Genomic DNA, 23385 nt, shown 5'->3' on the forward strand with positions numbered 1-23385 from the left:
ACAGACAGTTCCTTGGCATTGCCCTGCAAAGGCTGCAGCTCTGGGACAGAGCTGTCCTCGCCTCATAGACCTATTCTCTTCTTAATGTTAGCTTGTATATTTTTCCCCCTTTCTTGAGGGGCAGGAGGGGAATGGGGGAAGAGATTTGAGTATTTGGGTTGCTTTGGGCTTTTTTCGGTCGTTTCAAAGAAAATCATCACCAACATCCAGACGAAAACTAGGGATTACACGTCAGGCTCATTAGGAGTGCAGGGAACTGCTCATCAGATTTCAATATATAGCTAAACTGTTATTTAAACAAAAGGGGACAGATTAAAAAAAAGGACAAAAAAACAACAACAACAAAAAACCAAACCAAAACAACAACAAATCCAAACAAGCAAACAAATAAACAAAAAACCCCAACCAAACCAAACAAAACCCAAAAAGACCCAAAAGAAAACAAAACCAAAAAAATCCCCACCACACGACAGCCCGCAGTGGTGCTGGGCGGAGACAGACCGACCGACCTCATTCATGGCTTTCTCTGTGAAAAGGTTTAGGTTTTCCCCGTCTTCCCTTCCCCCGCACTCCCTCCTCCCCTCCGTTTTAATTTTGGGACGGATTAAGACAAGTCTGGAGTCGGTAGAACTCCTCCCACCCGGCAGCATCAGGGTACAACCGCCCGGGCTCCCCTAAGTCTGCGGGGCCCCGCGCTGCCCGGAAAAAACCGATTGCTTCATTGAGAAAAAAAATCCGGCCAGCACATGAGATACCGCATCATCCCCCGCGCCCGGCAGCGGAGCGGACTCTGCTTTTAGGGCAGCTTAAGCCACTACCATTACTATTGTTATTATTTTATTCGGTATTAAAATTAATACCAACATCTCGCCCCTAGCCGCAAGGGCAATCCTCGGAGAGGCTGGACCTGCCGGAGCTCTGTCAGCGGGAGAGCCGCGGCCAGCAGCATCCCACCGCTGCACAGTGCTGCTCACGCTGGTGGACACACCGGGACACATCGGAATACACCAGCACACCCCCGGGTTCCCGAGCCGGCGGGCCGCCCCCGAGCCCCCAGCGCCTCGGCAGCGCTGCGGAAGGACGGCTCACCTTGTTTACCCCGAGCGCGGCCGGCGCGGGGGGAGGCTGCGGGGCGGGCCGGGGCGGGGCGGCCGGGGCGGGGCGCGGCGGGGCCGGGCCGGGCCGGGCCGGGGCGGGCGGCGGCGGTGGGGCAGTCGGGCTGCGCGCTGGGCACCGTGCGGGCGTGCGGCGGCCGGCAGCGAGCACGGAGGCAGCCAGCGTCCCCGCCACGTAAGTAGTTACTGATACAGCGGGGGGGAGACGGTGCCTCGGTGGAGGGGAGCGGCGCGGCTTCCCTCTCCTCCCCGTGTTCTGTCCCCAAGAGAAAAAAAAAAAAAAAATCGTCAAACAGAATTTGCTCTCCGCATTTATTTTTTTAAGCGATCCTAGTTAATTGCCCCTTATGGCCTTGCGCTTATCGCCCTCCCAGCCCCTGCGGTAAGAACTCGGCCCCTTCTCGCCGCGCCGGTTTTTGTTTTCTTTGTGCGTGAACTCCATTAAACGCGGCGAAGGCAGCGAGTCCCCACTCACAAATCCGCTGTGCAGGGGGGAGCGTGGGAGCGCTCTCTATTCTCTGGTTGCACTTTTTGTTCTGTCGCGACGACGACAGCCCGTTCCATTCCGCCAGCGCGGAGCGGTGCGGGCTGCCCCGCGCTCCGCCGCGCTCCCCTGGTGCCGGTGCGGCTCCCCCGATCGCCCGCCGCGGTCCCGCTCCTTTGTCGGCCCAAGTTAAATGCTCCCTCGCTGTTTCGCGGGGCATTCTCGGAGCGCCCCGGGCGCTAGCGGCGAGGCTCCCGCGCCATCTACAGCCGAGCCGCGGCAGCGCGGCGCTGCCGGGCCGTAGGGGAGCGGAAGGACGGTCCCGCTGCGCACACCGCGTTACCGACCTTTTGTTGCCGCCCGCGCTGCGCGCCCCGCGGGAGCGGCGGCCGCCCAGCCCAGCCCCGGCCGCGCCGCCGCCGCTCCTCGGCTCCCCGGCTCCGGGCGCCGCTGCCCCGCCGCCGCGCTGCTCCGCGCCGCTGCGCGCCCGGCCGGCGGCGGGAACAAAGGGCCGCGGGCTGAGCGCTCTCTCCCTGTGCCCAGGACGCGGCGCTGAGGCTGGTCGCCCGCCGCCGCCGCGCTCCCGCTCCCGCCCCCCCCGCCACACAAAGGCAGCCGCAGCTGGACGGGCGAGGGACCGCGCTCCACGCCAGGGCTCCGGTGCAGCGTCTCGGCTGGTCTTCTCCATACTCATGAACATACAAAGGTCAACCCCTATCACGATAGCACGATATGGGAGACCGCGGAATAAAACCCAGGATTTTGAAGAGCTCTCGTCCATACGGTCCATCGAGCCAAGCCAGAGTTTTAGCCCGAATCTAGGCTCGCCGAGCCCGCCGGAGACCCCGAACTTGTCGCATTGCGTTTCTTGCATCGGGAAATACTTATTGTTGGAGCCTCTCGAGGGAGACCACGTTTTCCGAGCCGTACATCTGCACAGCGGCGAAGAGCTGGTTTGCAAGGTAATGCCTCTCCTTGTTCTCCCCCTCCCCCGGTTCTCCCCTGTCGCGCCTGGGTTTCCCGTGTCTTGCAGGAGGGCGAGCATGGCCGTGTACCTCATTTATTGAATAGCGGAGAAACAAAAGGCAGGGAGACAGGATTATAGGCGAATCCTGTAACTTTTCCCTCTCTCCAGACAATGGCCACGTTATAGCGGTGGCCCGGAGCCAGGTCTGCCTTCTATTGGCAGGGGGATATTGTTCTGGAAAGAGCCGTTCTTGAAGTAGGTTTTAACGTGAGTTCAGACCAGGAGAAAGCCTCATCTTCCGCACACTCACTTTTCAAGATGGAGTAGGGAATCCCCAGCTAATTTTAAGGTGTTGGGACCTGCTGACTTCCTCGATTTTTTACTGCCCCCAATTCTGTGCGTTGGGGGTACGGAAGAGGACGGAGAAGCTGGGGGTCTGGGGGTAGATTGCCATCAGCTTTTTCTTAAAAGTGATTTAGAAAAGAGAAGAAGCACATCTAATTAATCAGCCTGAGCTCCCTCACGGTGGAGGTTGTTTGCAAACAGCATCCTCCCCCACTGCCCAACTGAGCAAGAATAAAACCTGCACACCTACGGTTTTTAGAAGTGCAGACAGAATAGCTGTCCCACTCTTTGTAGCCTACCGGCTTTTCTCTGCCTCCTCCCAGTTTGCTCCTACTATTAAAAGGTGAGCTGTGGGAAAAAGAAATCCGCATGCGTGCACATCTGTGGAGGGGTGTTTTTCTCTTTTTGAGCTGAGGGAATATTATCCTTTGTTCCCAAATTGTGATTCTTTATTGTCTGTGGTGAGACAGACTTATGTCCAGCAAATGGAAGCAGTACCCAGTAGTAGTTTTTATAACTACATAGCAAATTGCAACCTTGCAGCACATGCTGCAGTGTTTGTATTATTCCCAAAACACGGAATTATGCCATTTGGCAAATTTCTAGATGGAAAAGTAGATGCATTATAGCTTACTAGTATTCCAGGAATTAATAATAGTGTTGCTGACTGTTTCATACTTTCTCATACTTGATTCATAAAAAGTTATGGACTAGACTGTAGCAGAGAAAATAATCGCTCCTCCTTTCTGTTTGTGAAGATTGGAGTTCAGAGGGCAATTTAAATATGCCTACTGATTGAGTTATAAAACCTGATGTTAAGGCAGCCTAGGTCTTCATGTGATTATTTAAGGGAAAAAAGGCCCATGGTTTTGCGAAGAACTAATATTGCATGCTGAACTGGATGCTTTGTTACTAAACTGAAACAGAACATGAGAATTTGGAGAATGAAAGCCCAGCTTGATGCAGTAGTACAGTGCTGCACTCTAGGACATTGGCATCTTTTCATGAAACAAACAGATCTCACAAAGCTGCTGCTCTGCATGAAATTCTAGGTGAACTTGCATAGCAAGTAGTAAAGCGGGGGGCTATGCGCTTCTTTGTTTCCTGTTTGGTTTGCAGGATTAAGGCACTGTTGATAACAGTATGAACAGTATAACTGCAGCTCACAAAGACTGGGCCGTTATTTTTTTTCCCTTCCATTTAAGCTGTATGTTTTTGAGCTGATCCTGACATTTGAAGAGTATCAGTTTTTCCATATGTGCAAGGCACTGCTAGCTGTGCTCCAAAAATACGATCTTAGCCTGGCTTGCTAGTTTCTGAGTATGCAGTTGTCAGTCCTGAACTCGGCTTAATTTAATGTGTGCTTTAATATGCCTGCAGTATCACGACAGTATTTGTCAAGTAGCCTTCCAGCAAAGAGAGGTGCTCTCTGGTATCTTACTGAAGATGCTCTTAGAGATTGCTTGCAGAAACGCTGGGTTGGATAACAGACACATACTGATGATTCTCAAGATTCATTTGGCTGCACCCAGCGACTGTACAGATGCCGTTATTTGCTTCAAGGCTCTGTGGCATCCAAACAATGGTAACTTCTCACTTCTAATTCCCAGCGAGACCTAAATCAAACTGCAGTTTATTGGACATTTGCTGAATTGAGGCCAAGGATCTTAAAAACTGGGATACAAAGAAGCCCTTTATAGAAGGTATTTGACACTGTAGCAGTATGATAGTGCTTCCTATCTACTCCCGTTCAAACACAGCACTGAGCTACTTATTTAACATAGTCTGAGAACCACAAAATGTAACTAATTTACATTATGATAATCTGGTTTAGGAGAGAATTCTGGAAAGATATTTTTTTCACATGAGGGTTTGAGCTGCATGAATTTTCCTGCTTAAATTTTATTTTATAGCAGCTGCTTTGTAGACGAGCCATTCACTTACAACGTAGTAGTTGTGAGTTTTGAGATCCAAATGTCAATGAATTCTCCTCTGGAATGAATTGCACACCAGGGATTTTAGCAACACCCCCTCCCCGCCCTGGTTCTGCTTCCCTGGTGCACCATGTCACCAGAATGCCTCGGTGCTAATCCTCCCCCCGTAAAATGTGCTCAGTCTGTTTGGCAGTCTGCCTTTAAGGTTGTTTTTCCCTATGCCAGGGTAAGGCAGTGCAGGTAGCGGGTGATGGGAAGAGGAGGTCTGTGAGGAGGGGGTGTCCCAGTTTCTTGGGATTTGGATCTTCTTTTGTGGAAGGAGTTTATTAGGATTGTGCTCTGAAGCATTAAATGATGCAGGTTTTGAAGCATCAGGTAAATTTTGATTGAACTGTATCTTTCTCACTCAATTTTTAAAGGTTTTTAAAGCTTTAGAGAAAACAGGAAAATATTTGCTTCACAGAGGGTGCAAATACCCACTATCAGAACACAAATGCTAGAATACAGAAAGGAAAAAAACAATTGCAGTTTAAAACAGTGGTTAGAGAACTAGACCAGTTCTTCATTTTTATATTTAGTTTGAAGGACACATGACTACCTTAAATTTTTTTAATAAGGTAACAAAACACTTATGAGCAAGTTACATATTAATCGAATTTTTAAGCTGGTGGAAGTACTAATACTTGCTTTGCAGTCCTCTTCACTAAGTATAATTAAAAATAAAAATCACTCCTATCAATACTTTGCTCAGTCTCTTTTAGCACACTGACTTCTGTTATTCTCAATGAAGTCTTTCATTTTCTTGTAATGTGGTCTTTTCTCAATTGACTCAAATACTGATTCATTCGTCATCACTAGATTATAGTAACTTTTTATATTTGGGTTTCCCAGCAGCTTTTTAAGTTCTTACAGCTCATTCATAAGATCAGTGATAACATACTTAGTAGTAAAGGGACACTTTGCTTTTAATGGAGCACTTGATTGAAATGCAGAGAGTTCAGGGTGGTTTTGTCTTTGCCTTTTGAAGGGTGTTTGTCTGTGCTCCAACAGGCAGAGCTATTTCCCGGGTTGTCCTTCTGATCTTATAAACAGCCATTGTGGAACTGAGACTTGGAAAGTGAAAGTGACTTTGCTGTTTTTCAGAGATGAAAGAAAGGCAGGAAGTAAATAGGAATAGCAATAGATGATACTTTAAGCTTGGAAATCCTTAAGGCTTTAATGGGTTAATAAAATCAAAAGAGCCAAGCATGTGTATCAGGGTGGATTTAATGTGACAGCTTCTCTCAATACAAAGCTACTGGCTGTATTTTTTATGAGTTTATTTGGATGGAAAATAGAAAAGAAACACGCTTCTTTCTGAATACTGCCCTTATACATCACTAGGCTTCACAGCTTAATTGAGATTGCATTCTAGATTTGATCATGTGTTAGCTATTGTAACTCTGCTTGCTACCAGTTTTGAAGACTAGCCTTTCCTGTCAAGCTTATGTGTCTTCTGTGTGGGGTTGTACAGTCTGCTCTGTTGTGTCCTTAGTGCTGTGAGTTTGTGGCATCCTGTTTACATTGGTGCAGCTCTCAGCGGTGACATCAATTGTACTTAGGGATGGTTTTGTTAGCAGAATCAGATGTACCATGACTTCACTGTCCTTCATGATGCTAACCCTGGCTTTACTGTCATTGTTCCTGCAGGTGTTTGATATTGGCTGCTACCAGGAGTTATTAGCACCATGTTTTTGTCTGCCTGCGCATAAAAATATCAACCAAATTACTGAAATAATTCTTGGGGAGACAAAAGCGTATGTGTTCTTTGAAAGGAGCTATGGGGACATGCATTCGTTTGTTCGTACCTGCAAGAAGCTTAAAGAAGAGGAGGCAGCCAAACTCTTCTATCAAATAGCTTCCGCTGTTGCACACTGCCATGATGGTGGACTGGTACTGCGAGATCTCAAGCTGCGAAAGTTTATTTTCAAGGATGAAGAAAGGTAAGTCTCCCTCATTATGGCTGGGGCTGCCTGAGATCAGGTAGTTGGAGTTGCAGGATACTGTAGCCTTTGTTTGTAGTACACTTTATTTTCCTCTGCAACCTGCTTGTGGGATGGATGTGCCATTTTACCTTCTGGCTAAGGTTTTGGGGTAAAGCAAGTATAGAGAGCTGTTTGCATCAGGCCTTGGCCTCTGCATCTCCACCTAGAGCAGTTTTCTCATTCCTATTGGGGAAATACCTTCTGCAGGAAAGCTCTGAAAGGGTGTCTGGTGTAAGAGCTGCACTGTCATAAAGGCTGCTAGTGTTAAAAGAGGATGTTAAAGAGGACTGGGGACTGAAATGACTCGTTCCAGTGAGGAGGTGTAAAGAGGAAGAGCAGTCAAGTGTTTTCTGTTGGACTGTTCTGAGAACATCTTGTTTTCTATGCTGGGAGGGTCTGGAGGCTGCTTGGAAGAGTATTATGTGGTCACTAATTGTACTAAGACTAAAACTGCCTTGCACTGGGGGTGCTTGTTTGTACTATCAGCTGCTGTAGTACTTGGGGAAATACTGTTTTGGTTTTATTAAGTAATATCTTCTCCCTATTTTATTAAGTAATATCTTCCTTTGGGGAAGGAGTATGGGAAGGCAGGGAAAGAAATAGCACTGGGTGCTCAGAGTATATTGTTGAAGTGCTCTTTCTGATGTGGACCAGTAGCTGTGGTACCTGTGGAAATTTCCTGTCTCTTTCCTTGTGTTTACCAGTCTTCTTCGTCTTGAATGATGAATTTATTTGCAACTGCCACATAAGGTATCAGAGCAATAAATACTGTCAGAATAATGTCAGGGTTTCACAGAGTGATTAAACTGGAAGATGACCATTAAAAAAAACTCCAAACATCTAAGCAGGAGCAGAGGCTGTCTTTGTGCTTCTTCTGGTTTTAGTAGAGAATGGGGAGATGTTTTACCTTTTTAATTGAAGACTAAAAATTGCCTGAAAACTTATTCAAACTGCTGCAGATTGAAATGGATGTTCTGGAGAGCTTTGTTAAAAATAACCAGTGCAAAGCAATTATGTTTGAGGGAATTGCAAGCAACAGCCAAATTCTCTTTAAGTTCTCCACAGGCTCATGAAGCTGGTGATCTAAAAATTAGAAAAAAACTAATACACAATTCATTCAGGAAAGAAAAGTTCATTGTCTTAAAATAAAAATGACATCATAAAGATTACAACCTATCCCATTTAAATATTCTCTACTTTTATTTTTTTGCAAGCTGAGTTCTGCAAAATAGGCTTCTCCTTTTAATCTGTTTACAGACTGAAAATAATATATATTTTCACTTCTTAATTCAGTTCAGATGATTGTCTGCAAAGCATTTTTCTACTGCAGCCCCAAGGTCTGATTCCTTTTTTTTTAAATAAAAAAATCATAAAATTAAACAAGCTTAATGTCCATTCATAAAGAAATGCAGGGCAGGTAGATGTAAAATGCCCTTCCACAAATTTTACGCCCAGTTTAATAACTAAGCAGCATTGTAGAACCTCTGATGCTGATAAGAAGGAAACTTGTGCAAAATAGTTGAGCAAGGGATTGTTCGCTCTTGTAGCTGATAACGTCCTAATATTAAAGTGGATTTTTTTCCTGGGGGTATATGTAAACATGTGTGGTTTTGCATGAAGAACAGAACTTGGAAGAGCTCCTTCAAGGGAAGGCAGCATGAGCTCAGAACAGTGCCGTGGGAGCAGACGTAGGCCTGTGCTGAATGCTGTTGAACTCCTACCCTGCTGCTTACTAGGAACTGAATGCAGCATAGGAGGCACAGGGCCAAATCCTTCAGCCACCCAAGAAAAGTGGTGTGTACTGTAATAGCAGTGTTGGCTTTTATGAATGTTTTTAACTTAGCTGCTGTCTGCAAAATGACACTGTTACTCAGTTTTGGGTATTGTCTTCTAATTATACAATAATTCACTTTAAAGGTCAAATAGGACTTGCTGGTTATTTTTAAGATAATCATAATGTGGTTTTCTTCTGGATGTAATGTTGCTTTGTAAGTAGGAAGGTATTGTCATCCTTTCTCTGCTAAATAAACAGAGATGAAATAATGTGAGATAGAAATAGAACCAAACAGCAGTGACTGCCTTTTTTCACATCCTCTGATCATCATACTGTAATCAGTCATCACTTTCAATCTCCTGCTATATTTAGAAATGAAAAATCTTCCTGGTCTTCCTGAGTTCACAGAGGTGTTGGTGTGTTGCCTGCACCCCTCTGAGCTCCCATGTGTCTGAGGCTGCTGCTGAGGATGCCTGTGTGCTGAGCAGTCCTGGAGGAGCTGCTGTCAGCAGCCGTGTCTGGCAGATGGGTGCTGCACCATCCCTTGCTCTCTGGTGCTCATAATGAACCAAAGAGGGTGAGAAGAGATAAAAATGATGTTTTGAGAAGTGTATGTGAACTCTGCTGCTGTGTGTCACCTGCTCTTCAGTGGAGCTCTTTCTTAGCAGTCCTTTTCCTATTTCTTCAAGGCTATTTTTCTGTAGTTCATTTAAAGTACCTACAGCTTTGGAACTTCCTCTTCCTGAAGACCCTCATGGGCTTTAATTTTGGTAGAAGAAAAGATGTGAAATCCAGCATGCAGACAGCACATGAATGGAAAACTTGGTGCTTTTATTTTTTATTTTTAGTAAGATGCTTGTCTGATGTTAGCTGAGAGCTGCCAGACTGGAAGAGACAGAGGGAATGTGAAGGTTATATGGAAGTAGTTCCATTTGTTTAAAAAAGAAAATAATTTTTAAAGCATTTCTTAGTACATAATCTTTCATTGATCCTAATGAGATCCTGGTAGTTCAGTAGAAAAACAGAGCTCCTGAAGTTTTGCAGGTGGGTGCACAGTGTTGAAATTCTTCTACCTCATTCCCATTATGTAAATTACAGCTGAAATTTTTAAAGATTTGGGCTCCTGATCTAGCAGCACCATGAGTGCTCTTTGCTTCCACATGATGTCTCCACTAAAAATGTGTGTTATTTGGATGTTGGAAATCACAGTGCCTTGGGATATTTCTAATGAACTGGGAGGTAAGAAGGTGGAATAAAGTGCTGTTGTAGGCTGGTAGCACTCAGCATTTTGTAGGGGTCCTGATTGTACTACGGGTGTTCTCTTAGTGTGCTAAATTCATGACAGACTCTGATCATGTCTTACACTATTGTATGTGTGCGAGTACATTAGCACTTAAAATGAAACTCAGAATTCCACTGTGGAAACAAACAGAAACAATTTGTTTATGGTTCAAGGTAATTTATAGTCTCTTTAAATCCTGAACTGTAGGAAGTATGAAGATAGGGTAAATTGCATTCCATATAAAAGATGTGCTGTTGCTACATGGGGTTTGTTAGTGTAGTTATGTTTTTTTTAGGGGAGTTCTCTGTAGATCCCTTTGTAAACTGTAAGGGAAATAGCCAGTCTTGTAGTATTCAAGTTTCAGAGTTAAACTCCATAAACCTGCAGCTAATTTTGATGAAGCAGAAGTTCTAAGACATTACAGCATGGCTGGAAATGTTTTGTAAAACTGGGTTAGCAAGCAGCAGCAGCACATCTTTTGAATTATTGTAGTGGCTTACAGAACGCTGAAAATATGGAAAACAACACTGACTTGCCATGCTGAGTCTCAACGGACTTTCTAAAGTACCTCTAAGATACTTGAACACTTCAAAACTGTGTCCTTGCATCTCAGAATGAAACTTGAGTCCGAAACAGTGAATGACCTATGATAAAACCTGTGTTTTTGTATGCTTTCTGCTTCCATACATGTTGTTAAATATTTTTTGTCCCGAGTATGAAGCCAGGTTGGTATTGATGTTGTGAGGCTCTTCCTTTTGAGTATTTTATCTGTTTGTATCATGGTATTTACTGTTTTCCATGTACAGCCTGTCCTCATAGTAGGCCCTTGGGCAGAACAACTGTGCCCTTCTCCTAGCTGGTGTCCCATAATGATGCAGAACAGGCAGGTTTTTTTGGGTTGTGCTAAAAATAGTGTTATACACAGTATATAGCTAATAAAGCAGTTCATCAGTCTGATACATAGCAGATGCTTTGAGAAAAAGCCATCTGAAAGATCTCAGAATTAAATGAAGCATTTCTGTGTTGGTTGTTTCAATGGTTTGCTTAATACAAGAACATTCCTGCTGTCAGGGAATCATTAATTTCTTTAGTGTATTTTTAAGCCTTTAATTATATTAAAATATTAGCTGTCGTAATATTTGAAGCTTAAAGACCTTGTACATTCATCATACTTGTTGAAGGGAAAATTAAAATAATTTTGGTATTTAGATATTGTAATTTTCCTCTATTCTTTGAGTAAATATGAGGCAGGTGGGATTCAATAAAAATAAACAGGATTTGACACTTTTTGCTCTATGCCAGGGGAATGCAGCCAGTACAATACGCTAATTTAGAAAGCCTGTGTTAGCATAACGTATTTACTTGCTGCTCTTAGAATATTTTTTCCCCTTTAATTTCTCAGCTTTTAGTTGGTGATGGTTTAACATGACGTAGTTATGCTGTTTGCAATCCTCATGATACAAACCTGATCCCACAAAATAGTACAAATGCATATACCAAGCATTTTGCATGTAGACCTTTCATTTTCTTCTAGTTAGTAGTAAGCTTTTCTCCCCAGCATTATAATCAGATAATAATGTGGTCAGCAACTTTTTCATCAATGTGTTTTCATTTGCAGTTACCCTTACAATTCCATAGAGCACATGTAAGTTAATGCTTTCCCCAAGTCCTAGAAAGGAAGTCCTAAAGTGGAAGAAAATCAAACAAAGTGGGAGTGCTCTTAAAATACCCAAGATTTAGAAATAAAACCAGTCTTCATCCATTTTGTCATTTAAGTACTTTGCTCTACCCTGAATGGGGCCACAGGACCAAAGAGGACAAGTTCTCCAATAGTGCAGACTCACAGGTCAGATTTCAAACCAGAAATTATTATTCTTAGAATATGGGAGGAAGGAGAATTTCTTAATGGACAGCAAATCTGCTGTGAAGCTTAAGGTAGAAGATGAAGTGGTTGCACAACTGTTTTTCACAGAAGGGTTTGTGCACCCTTTGCCTTCATGTGGTTTGGTTGCTAAGTCTCTGTTCTCTCACCCTGTTCCTGGGAGCAGCACTGAATTTGTTTAGTGTTTGGTGCCCTTCCCAGCGGGAGGGAAGAGGGAGGCTGTGTGCAGGTGGTGAACATCACGGGCACCCTGTGAAGTGCATAGATCTCCCCCGAGGGCATAGATAGTCATACAGGTTAATTGCTGTGCTAAAGGTTATAAATTAATGCAAAAGCCAGGGAAGCTTTGGCTGCTGTCTGGCCCTGGGATGATGACTGGAACTCAAAAGGACCTTGAGTCAGCTCGAGGCCTTTCAGTGAGACCAGGGGTGTCAAGAGCCTTTACTGCTGTACCCAGCAGTGGAGTTTGCAGGAAGTTTTACCCCTGGACTGTCTGTGGTTCATAGTAGGGTCTTGTCTTCTTCACTCTCCCTGTTCAGGCAGGATGCTGTGGTATGTGTTGGTTGTCAAGCCAGTCATGAGTGGTGCCTCTCCGAAGATGCCCATCATGGGATTGATGTCTCTGACAAAAGGAGCTTTGTAGTCCCTGGGAGTTAGACGTGTCTTAGGACATCTCTAATTCAGTTCAATAGCTCGGTCTTTAGAAGACTTGAAAACCTCAATCCATAGACTTGCTGCAAAATGGTCTGTGTTGAATTATGAGTGGAGACTGAGGGTATCTGGATGTCTGTGCTAGGGGTGAGTGAGAAAAGGAGCCCAACTAGCCACAGCACAGTGGATTCTCAGAGTGAAATTCTTCTGCTGCCTTCTCTTTTAAATGTCCTTATTATCACACTGGGAGATTACTTCAGGCTTCGGGGGGAGAGGAAAGGTGGAGATTGTAAAGAGGAGGCAACCTGGGGCTTATTTAGTCTTGAGCACCTGCTTTTTTAGTAGATGTGTATTGCTTGGAGACAGGATTGCAGGCATCTAAGCAAAAGGTTTTCAGTAAGGTTGTGAAATAATGGCATGGCCTTAGAGATGTTGAACACCTGTTGTAGGCTCAGAAAGTGCAGGGCTGTTTTCACAACATGCAGTTATGTTAAAAATATTGTGCTCTTCTTTCCCTATGGAGCTTCATCATGCATTGTATCAAAAGACCTAGAAATGATGAGAAACACAGCATATGGTTGACAGCACAGCCTTTTAAAACTCTGATCTTCAATGTAATCTAACAAGATAAAAGTTAGGTGGTGAAGTAGCTGCCCTGAGCCAGATTCTTATAAAAAATGGATTGCTCAGGGTATTGTAACTGAGCTCCTCTGTGGAAGGGTCTGCAGTGGATTTCACAGCCTGTGCCCAAACACATGCATCACTACCTACCAGCTGTCTGGGGAGCATGTTTTGTATTTAGGCAATAAGGGCATGGAAGAAACTAAGTATATGGCATACAGGACAAGCTGTTCCCAGCAATCCTATTTGAGTGTTGTAAAACTGAGGTCTTTGGGGCACCAGTCCTTCCTGGAGGTGAGTCAGAGCATTTGTAAGTGGAATTCTGTAGGGAAAAAGCCCAGACCAGCTTAAAACAAGTTAAAAGCTCTAAGTTGTTGGGTACTGCATGTCAGGGCCGACTGTGCTGTTAGCATCCCTGCAGAGGAAGGGTGGGGGAGATGTAATTTTTAGAGGCTTCCTTATTGTGCGGAAGTATGAGTGAAGGAACCTTCCCTTAGGAACAAGGTTCATCCTGTAAACCTCTGCTGCCTGAAAGTCCCAGTTTTCTTTTGAAACATATCCTTGAGCCTGTTTCATTATGCAAGAAACTGTCTAGCAGCCTTTGTGCAGAGATTGTTTTTTTCCTTCTCTGAAATTGTGTAGGATGTTGTGTGGTGAGCACCCTTGCTCTGTACTGTTACAAATTGGAAAGGGATCTATTGGTGAAAGGAGCAGGATTTAAATTGATGGCATAACATTTTCCCCTGCTCCTGTGTGCCTCTCTGCCCCCAAGGAGATTGGGTAGCTGTGAGTTCAGGAGGAGTCTTTTCACCAAAGCTGCAAATCATCTGCCTGGGGTTTCATTACTGCCTTCCCTGTCTCCTGGCTCCCTGATGAAGAATGCCTACTTCTGCATTATTTAGGAGAGATTCCCTTGGTTAAAAAAAAAAAAAAGAAAATCGATTAGCAAAAGAAAACTGCTTGCAGTGTTGAGTTTCCTTTTTTGGTTGGGTTGTTTTTTTTTTTTTTTGTTTTTTTTTTTTTTTTTTTTTTTTTGCCTCCTTGTAACTCTAATTGCATGCATGCTCTTCTCATCTTTATGATGAGGTGTGGGCAACTGACCTCAATTAAATGACCTGTAAATTATTGGCCACCTAGGAGCAATCCCTAGTCCACTGGGCAGTCAAGAGCTTGAATGTCTCTACCTAGGGAAAGGCTTTCCTGGTCTCAGAATAATAGTGAAATATGAGATGACATTGCTTGGGTGCTTTTAGCTTTTTACTGTTGCAGGAATATTGTGAAGCACCTTTAGGAATTGCCATTTTATATTTACCTGCAATTGTATTTAAAAAAATGGTAATTTAGATGGCAATGATGTTTGTTTCCTGATCTCCAGAGTCTGATGCATAGAATCTGTAAATCTGGACCTTTTAATTTTACCCAGCCTAAGTAACAATTGGATGGTGTATCTGGAGTGTCTGTAGCAGGATGGCTCCTTCAGTGTCTTCCAAAAGCAGCTGTTTTGGTTGTAATATGGGGAATGTTGCTGTGCAAAAATGTGGGCCTGGTCTGCAGTTAGTTTTCCCAAAATTGGAAGGTTGGCTCAGCTGTTGCTCAGGTACTATTTCTCATGCGTTGTGGACAGACTAGAAGCAACTGCTTTCATTGATTCGGGTGCAGGCTCCTTTTCTAGTGACTGCTTATTCACTGCAGTGAAGATATTTTCTTCTGAAACACTCAGACTATCAGTTCTTTTTTCTGCTTTAAATGTTAAAGTTTTTTTTTCCTCCTGCCTTATGAGTTTAGAGCCCTCTGAATAATTCAACTGATTTTGGTATGGAAATTGTTTGCTTTTGGAGAGCAAGTGTGAATGTTGGATTCTTACATCCTGATTTCAGTGTCAAAAGGCAGAATAGCAATTTACTGGTAGTCCCAAAGTTCTGCAGGGAAGAATAATGTGAATCTGTTGGAAGAAAGTGTGGGATTGTGCAACAAAGGCAGAGGTGAGTGCTCCGAAGGTTGCATTGGAGAATCTTCTGGAAGATGTTTAATTGATTATGTTTTGTTACATTACTGAAGAGCAAAGTCTGAATGCAGTCAAGTAATGAATGGCATATTGATAAGAAACTCAGAGTGGTATTGTTTTTCATGGATTTCCCTGACGGTTTCTATGGGGACAAAGACGCATTTCCCGTCCGAGTGCTGCTGCTGCCCTCTGATTGCACTTCTGTGGTTTCATTCACCAGTAATGGGAAAGCATTCATAGGCAGAATAGCTTCCCCTTTTTAAATAGCCATGATTCACGGTTGTATTTTTTTTTTTTAATGCATTAAACTAATGCAGTGTTTTATCAATGATCTGATAGATGCATAATGCTCTTTTTCCAAGTGCTTATTCAGGGTCTGTATTAAAACTTGAAATTATGTACTGTAATTACGTAAGCATTGGCAAAAGTCTTTGTTGCCCTACAGTATCTGTACAAAGTGATTCTCATCCGGCTGTGGCAATAGTTTACATTTGAACTTTGGGGATTAATTTTGTTGCAACTGTTTGTCAAGCTCAAATGCTGGTGCTTTTGGAAAACTTTTTTCTCTTGTGGGGATCCTCTCTGAGGATCCTTTTTCTCTTGTGGGGACTGATGTGCGTTAATTATTTAGAGAATGAGAGGTTTTTAGAGAACTATTTTTATTTGTCCTTTTTCTTTTCTGTGATGGGAGGCACTTCAGAGTTGATTGTGATTTCACACCTTCATGTTTGTTTTTTTCTGTTATTTGCCTTAACAAATGTCCAGTTAATCTGCAGTTAGATGCACTCCCCACCCTTTTCCATGGAGATTCTGTGTTCTCAGAATTGACTTGTAGTTTTCAGGGTCTGTTTGTTGTTGTTGGCTTTTATTCCTGTTCGTGGCTATTTGATTTCAGTGATTTCTGAGAGAGGTGTGTGGGGGAGAGAGACTGCTTCTCATTCAGCATGTCTCTGCATTTCTCTGTATTTAGACTTTGACTCCCCTTTTTCCCATTCCCCTCCATACTCCCTGCCTGCTTTCCCCTCCAAAAACCAAACCCTAAAACCTCACTGGTCTGCAGAAAACAGACCTCTTTTAGCCAATGCTTGAAATGGAGAGTAAGGAAAGACCAGCAGAACTGGAAGCTGTTTCTTGCAGAGATGGGGGAGTGCTGTGAACAGGGAAATAGCAGCTTCTGAGCCAGGCTGCTGCTTTTTGGTAGCCTGAAAAGATGTGAAATGACTATTAAAAGGGGATGGAGAGTTGCTGTGTACACACCCCTGTGCAGCACCCAGTGGTAGTGCTGCACAGACTGTGTTCCATCTGTGGGGCTGGGTGGGTGAAATCACTGCAAATGGGCTGCAGTGGGTCTGCCCGGCCCCAGTGCTGGCTGGAGGTGAGGGGTGCTGGCAGAACCCCCTGTGAGCTCTTTCTGTTAATGGCTGTGTGAGGTCACACAGCCCTTCCCATCCTCCTGGGCTCTCCTTGCTGGACGGAGGGATGGGAACCCTGTGTTGTCATCTACTGCAAAGACACCAGACTTTACAAATGAAACTGCCAGCACCCGGATTACCTGGTAGAGGAGAAAGGGGTGCTGAGGCCATGCAGCTGGCAGTGTGCTCAGGGGATGCAGTCTGCCCAGGAGATGCATGCCCGGTGCTGCAGGAGCACTGCCTGCTTGCAGAGGAGCCATTTCACCACTTGCACCTTGCACACAAGGGAGTTTCTGGCTGAGGGTTCGGGGGCTGACCAGGAGGAAGAGGACTGAAGGTTGTGTTTTTGTTTAATTTGGGACCTTTTGTTTCCTCAAAGCCTGTCAGCTCAGCAGGATGAAAAACCTGGCCTGAGTGTTTTCATTTGCCTGCAGCTTACAGAGGAGCAGGCAGATAAGGGCCAGCTGTTGTTCCATTTGCTTGCTTAAACAAAACCCCCTGTTTCATGTGGAGGCTGCAGCACCTTGCAAGGAAAGCAAGATGGGGATATGTCTTTTATGTGCTGTCTCTGTTTTATTATCAAGAAATTATTTATTCTCTTGGAAAAAAATAAGAGGTTTTGACACACCTTGCTGTCAATTCTCTGTGGTTTTGTACCGTGTCCGTTGAAGGAAATGAGAGATTAGGGAATGCCAATAATTTTATGTAATATAAAAGCTTCTTATTGAACTGTTTTTCTAAAGTCTTTGGCAACTCCCAGAAATGTAAAATAGGATAGGAAAGTAAACAACATTTCCCTGTGTTGTTGACACTGGGATGGCAGGCAAGTGTGTGTGGGGGTGAATTCCCTCCTGGAAGTTGTTTATAAATAGCCTGCTCTGCCCCATTCCCTGTGTGTGTGTTCTGCTTCTGTTAGTTAGCAGGAGTGAGTCGATGCTTTCCTGTCTGGCAGTTCAGTGACTTAATGCATGTTTGAATATCTGGCCCCACTGTTTTATTGCTACACATGCTTTTCTATGGAAAAACTGAGGTGGGCAATGCAAATGGAACCACAACTCATGTCCCTGCCTTCCCTTTCATTTCCTCTTCTCTGTTCTCTGCCCTCTTTGGCATGTTTTTTTTCCTCTGGTCGTTTCTCTTGCTCCTCTTCCTACGCTGTGCAGGTGCAGGAATGTGTCAAAGCTGAGCACTGTGAAAGGACTCTCCTCAAGTAATTCTCCTGTTGTGGACCCTCTGCTTTGTGTACAGAGGGGAATTTCTGTGGTCTTGGTAATTGTAGTTAAGTTTTTCCTTGCAGCCCACTTCCTGTGTGGCGCATTGCTGCTGTAAAGTATTGTTCAAGTACTAATGAAGGGGCTGTCCATGGCCAGAAGTACTGTTAGGATGGCAGTGGTAATTAATGAGGAAGCAGGTGTGGTGAGCAGTGCCCATCAGCACTGAACTGCAGGAGCAAACACTGGCCTGTTTCAGGAGAGAAGGAGCTGCCCTGACACACTGTGCTCGGGAGCCAGGTATTCGGAATTCTGTATTTATGACTTCCTCATCTGCGGCATGTTGCCAGAGGGGCTTTCACCTCTGCTAGTAAAAGTATTCAGCTGTTGAAAAGGTCCAAGTGTCATGAAAGTTTATGGCACAGTTGCCTCTGGAGTAACTCCATGGAGTAAAATGCTCTTCTGTTGGTTCAAAAAAGATAGGGCTGAGCTCCCCTGGAAGTAAGTCTAAGCCAAAGCTGGCCCAGATGTCTTTTGCAGCTCAAGCTCAATCAGTGTTGTCTTCAGTAAACATTAAAGAAACAAGGCTCTCCTTGTCTATTTTAATGCCTGTTAAATGACGTGGTTTAGTCAAGAGACGCAAGTTCTGCCTTCTGGGATGAAGTCCAGTCCCTTCCTGTGAATGTCTGTGGTATGAGAGCAAGGCTGTGTCACAGGGCTAAAAATGATGGTAACAGGTCTGTGGGGTTGAGGGAGGAGGGCACTAATACTCAAAGTTGAGTTATGACCCCAGATTGTTGAGAGAAAATCTACACTACTGCTAGGTCACTGTGCCATCCCAAGGCCCTGGACAAGCCCTGTTGCGTTGTAGTGACTCTGTTCTCAAAACCACCCTTTGCTGGGAAATAGTCTAAAGGGTTCTTGGTAATCCTTTGGATGCCTCCAACAGGGACAGATCTTTAAATATAGATACAAAGCCTAGCAGTGAGAAAGGAAAGACGGATTATGTTCATCTAGTGCTATGACAAGCAGCTCTGCATCATTTTTTCTGCTCCTGTGTGATATCCATAAGGTAAGAAAATCCTCTTGCAGAGATAATTACTGCAGCACAGTCACAAGTTCACAGTGCTTTGCAGGCAGCAGGAGTTTGCAATCTAGATAAGGCATTCCTGTCATCTCTGCAAGTCCTTTGCCAGCTTCTCTGTTCATTCCAGTGCGAGGAGCTCCTCTGGCTCAGCTGGGTAGATAAGCTTGCTGTTAATCATGGCCTTCAACTCACCTGATCTCCCTTTGCCCAAAATACACTTTGGGAAGACTGAAATATTTTAAAAGTGTTCTTTCTTATTTTCTCTTAAAATTGCTGGGGTAAAGGAAAATGGTGGTTGGTCAGAGGGATCATTTAAGTCAAAGTGTCCATTTTATTACTGTTAAACCTTGTGGAATTACAGGTGTACAGAGTGACTTCACTAGCATGAAGGTGTCGAAATAACCTTGTGTAGTTAGGACTGGGTTTGTATTTGGGCATGAATCCTACATGGGTAGGTTAGAGTACATCCAGCTCAGAAGAGGTCCTAAGGTTTATGTCCCCTTTTGGGAATCATGGCTATGTAAAATTAATCAAAAGCATGACTATGGTCGTTCCTTTTCTCTTTTTGAGAGATAAGCTTATTAATGAGTTTACTGGACATGACTCTATTTGAAATCTTGTAGCTGTAAGTCTGGCAGTATTCTCTATATGTGTCTAGGATCTCTAACCAATATGGAAGAGATGATACCAATTTGTCTGTAACAACTGCTGTGAGTGGGATTTTAAACTGATGCACTTCTGCAGTTGTCAGATTTTGTAGAGTATGACTATTATAACCATGTAATTGCAACAGCCAGAATTGGTGTTTGCTGTTTGCTTCCCTTGATAGTGTTGTGTTTTCTTTTTTTCCCCTTCCACAGGACTAGAGTGAAATTGGAAAGCCTAGAAGATGCTTATATTTTAAGAGGAAATGATGACTCTCTTTCTGATAAGCATGGATGCCCAGCCTATGTGAGTCCAGAGATCTTGAACACAAATGGCAGCTACTCTGGCAAAGCAGCGGACGTATGGAGTCTAGGTGTCATGCTTTATACCATGCTCGTTGGACGCTATCCTTTCCATGACATTGAGCCTAGTTCCCTCTTCAGCAAGATCCGTCGTGGGCAGTTTAACATTCCAGAAACTCTATCCCCTAAGGCAAAATGCCTCATACGTAGCATACTGCGTCGAGAGCCATCAGAAAGGCTGACTTCACAGGAAATTCTGGACCATCCATGGTTTTCTACAGATTTTAATGTATCGAATTCAGGATATGGTGCTAAGGAAGTATCAGATCAGCTGGTGCCTGATGTCAACATGGAAGAAGACTTGGACCCATTCTTTAACTGAGCACAAAGACTGGTGTTCAGAAGGTACACGACCTGGAGATGGACACATGAAGGAGCCCTTCCTGACCGCGTTCAATCACATCCTGCATCAGCCTAGCTTGGTAGCAAAAGACACTCAGAGGTCCTCAGATCGAGAAGGAACCTCCACAAGGAGCTAATATAACAAATGTAGCATGGGGACAGATTGGGGGGGCGGGGGGAGCTTGCTATCAGGTTAGATTGATTTGGAGGAGAAAAGGCAGCATGGAGCAATTGTAGCTTCACCTTTTTGGAGCCAAGGAGACTGCACATGCCAATTCTGGTGCAGCTGTATCACTCCTGTTTCTGTTCCATTAAAAACAGTGGTAACTCACAACAAATAGAAACTTTTTTGCCTCAGCTCACATCTTGGCATCGCACTGTTAGATATTTAACTTCAGCCATTATTCAGGGAAAATACAATTGGCTAACTTTTTTAATCAGATGTCTAATAATTAATGGGATTAATACAAGAAAAAAAAATTAGGTGCACAAAGATGGACATGAAAAGTGGGTGCTAAAAAAAGCAAAATTTCAGTTCATGTCTCTTGATAGGTATTTTGGAGTAATTTCTTCTAAATAAACTACTTAATATTCTTGTCAGGAAATAACATTTTAATGCGTTGTTCCCTTAAGGGGAAGTAACTGTCATTTAACAGGCTGTTCTGTTTTGTGTCAAATGGTTTGTTGCAGGAAGCTATTATAACTCGAACTTTCAACTGCATTACTGCTATAATAGGGGAGAAAAAAAGAAAAGAATAAAACTGTATAATTTTTTTTAAAGATATGAGATACTGGCTTCCATATCTGCCATGCTGCACGTATATGACTTGCGAGGGCAAAAAGCCCTTAACGGTGTCTTCATCTGAGAAGCAATCTCTTCTTTACTGACTAGCCCGTGTGTAAATAGAGGGCTCTTTATTATTGAGGAAGAGTATTGTGGGTTTTTTTCTTTGAATTCCTTTAAACTTGGGAAAAGAATTGTTCAATTTTCATTTTTGTTTATGTCCAGACTAAGAAATAAGAGGGTATTAATAAGCTGAACATTTATATTACAGATATTCCTCTTGAAACATACACAGTAATATGCACCTTTTGTATTGTCAAGACTTATTCTATTTATTGAAGAAAATGTCACAGTAGTGATGTATTAAGCCAGTACTTCAATTACGGGTTGACTTGGGATGACATGTTACATGCTGTAGTTAACACACTTCTTTTCTGTTCAGGTATTTCTGTCCCTAAAAAACTTTTTATTTAGCTTCTTTGTTTTTTTTTTTTTCCCTAGATAGCTTTATTTGATTTAGACTGGCAAATGTTTTTATTACTGCTTTTATATTGCTGTATGATATTGAAATCTCTTGGCATAAATATTTGTGTTTCCAGTACCTCAGTTGTTCTGATATTACTGCCTGTATACGTTTTGTGAAGTGGTCATGTTTTTTGGGTAGGTACATGTGGACTCTGTAGTATGTAAATGTTACTTGAATTTGTGCTTAATTATAGTATGTGGCATGTGCGTACAGCTACTTGGCATTTGACGTATGGATGCTATTTGCCTGCCTTGCAGGAAAGTTATGGTCCCACTCTCAAGAGGATGTTTCACAGTTCTTTATCAAGAGACAAAGCTAGCTGCAGCTGACCTGCCTTGGTTCTATTTTGGTAACTAAGAATATAAAGGAGTAATGTTTTTACACTCTGAAGATGGTGCTGTGTCAAGAAGGACTTTTTTTTTATTTTATAAGTACCTTATAGGAGGAAAGATTGGTGATGTGCATGGTGGGGTTTTACTGCCTCTGGTGCTTTGTCATGTATTTGGTTTAATGTTTTTGTCCTAATCTCTTCAATAAATAAAATTGTGCATATTTAACTAAATTCAGTGGTGAACAGTGTTCTTACTGAATGTCTGAGGTGCTGCAAAAGTTTGCTCTGTTAGGATCAGCTGGTATTTTTTGTGTTGCTGACAAGCTCTTGCCTAGTCCCGTGAGCTGAGAAAACTTAGCACTTACATTTATTTATAAGGTAACACTGTAAGCCTTTTCATCAAAAATTTACCATTTTCTCTGAATAAAACTGGCTTTTATTTTCTTTTCTTTTGGCTTGTCCCTGTGTCTTACCAAGCCCATTTACCTTTCTCAAGAAAGATACTGAAATATGGTGAGAACTTTGGTTCTGGGAGGCCCTTTGTCTGATAAAGAGAGATTCCAAAGTGGAGTGAGCTGGTATTTGCACTTTTCAAAATCCTGGGGCAGTGTGCATCTTGCATTGGCACCTCTATTCCAGAAAGGATGGTTTGGAATTAGCACCTCCTAATTTAATATCTTTTATTTAAGGCCAGATTCTGTTTCTGTCAATCACATTAATAATTAAGAGATGCAGGTAGTGACATATATAAAGCATGTAGGGTAATAAGGTGCTTTGAGAACGTGAGGCAGGACAGATTAATCCTGCTCCATTAAGAAAAGACAGTTTGAACTGGGCTTTGATTTAATAGCCACACTGCAGGCTGTTTTCAGCACCTCTGTAGTTAGAAAAAGCTATGGATGGTTGATAGTCACCCCAAAAGAAAACCCCCAGCCTCAAAACTCCCTATTACAAAATAAAGATTATTGCACTAGAACTGCTAGCACAGGGTTTACTGTCAGCCTGGCTAACTTTGAACTACGTGATTTCTTCCTAGGTAATTCTTGGCATGTGTTTCTGTTGGTAGATTGAGAATTAAAACTTGATTATAGCACTAACCAGAAATGCTATTAACATGTAGAAACACTTGAAGATCAGTTTTTAAATGATCTGTATGCCTGCAGCCAAAGTTTAAATTACTTGAAATTCTTTCAAATGAAACTCCCACAATAAATGTGCTTTATAGAAAAAAACAGATTGTAATCAGTCATAGAGAGAAGGGGAGCACTGAGGATTTCCCTCTCCCCCACTAAAACTTATGTGAACAGCTTCTGTTCTGTTTGGGTGGAAGTAGTTAGACCTTATTTTCCAGCAACCTGTATGCTTGCTTTTCACTGCCAGTAATTATACAAAAAATGCAGCTGACTAATGATTGCTCATTTGCAGTGAATTTTTTATTTGAAGATAAAGCTGCAGAGGAATCCTTTGGCAGCTGAAGTCAATTTTATAAAATACTGAAGGGGTGCCTTGTTTTTGGAGCTTCCTTGTTCTAAAGCTAAATCCAAGAGGGGGATTTGTGATTCTGTTTTCTGGCTCTTTTTTGTTATTTCTGCTTCATGGGC

The 23385-nt window shown here is 43.2% G+C and overlaps 1 protein-coding gene across 1 annotated transcript; it reads left to right on the forward strand.

Annotated features, from left to right (window-relative positions):
* The first annotated feature begins 1207 nt into the window (after nt 1-1207).
* On the forward strand, nt 1208-22015 carry TRIB2 (tribbles pseudokinase 2). Its single transcript, XM_021525384.3, has 4 exons — nt 1208-1290; nt 2143-2561; nt 6535-6827; nt 19655-22015. Exons 2-4 carry the CDS (start codon nt 2292-2294, stop codon nt 20121-20123), a joined length of 1032 nt encoding a protein of 343 aa, XP_021381059.1. The 5' UTR covers nt 1208-1290; nt 2143-2291; the 3' UTR covers nt 20124-22015.
* Nucleotides 22016-23385: the final 1370 nt, after the last annotated feature.

This window comes from Lonchura striata, chromosome 3 (assembly GCF_046129695.1).
Source record: "Lonchura striata isolate bLonStr1 chromosome 3, bLonStr1.mat, whole genome shotgun sequence".
Classification (NCBI taxonomy): domain Eukaryota; kingdom Metazoa; phylum Chordata; class Aves; order Passeriformes; family Estrildidae; genus Lonchura; species Lonchura striata.

Coding starts and splice junctions, on each gene's coding strand:
- TRIB2 (XM_021525384.3), top strand. CDS start 2,292: ATGAACATACAAAGGTCAACCCCTATCACGATAGCACGATATGGGAGA. Junction 2,562..6,534: donor GCGAAGAGCTGGTTTGCAAG/GTAATGCCTCTC, acceptor TTGTTCCTGCAG/GTGTTTGATATTGGCTGCTA. Junction 6,828..19,654: donor ATTTTCAAGGATGAAGAAAG/GTAAGTCTCCCT, acceptor CCCCTTCCACAG/GACTAGAGTGAAATTGGAAA.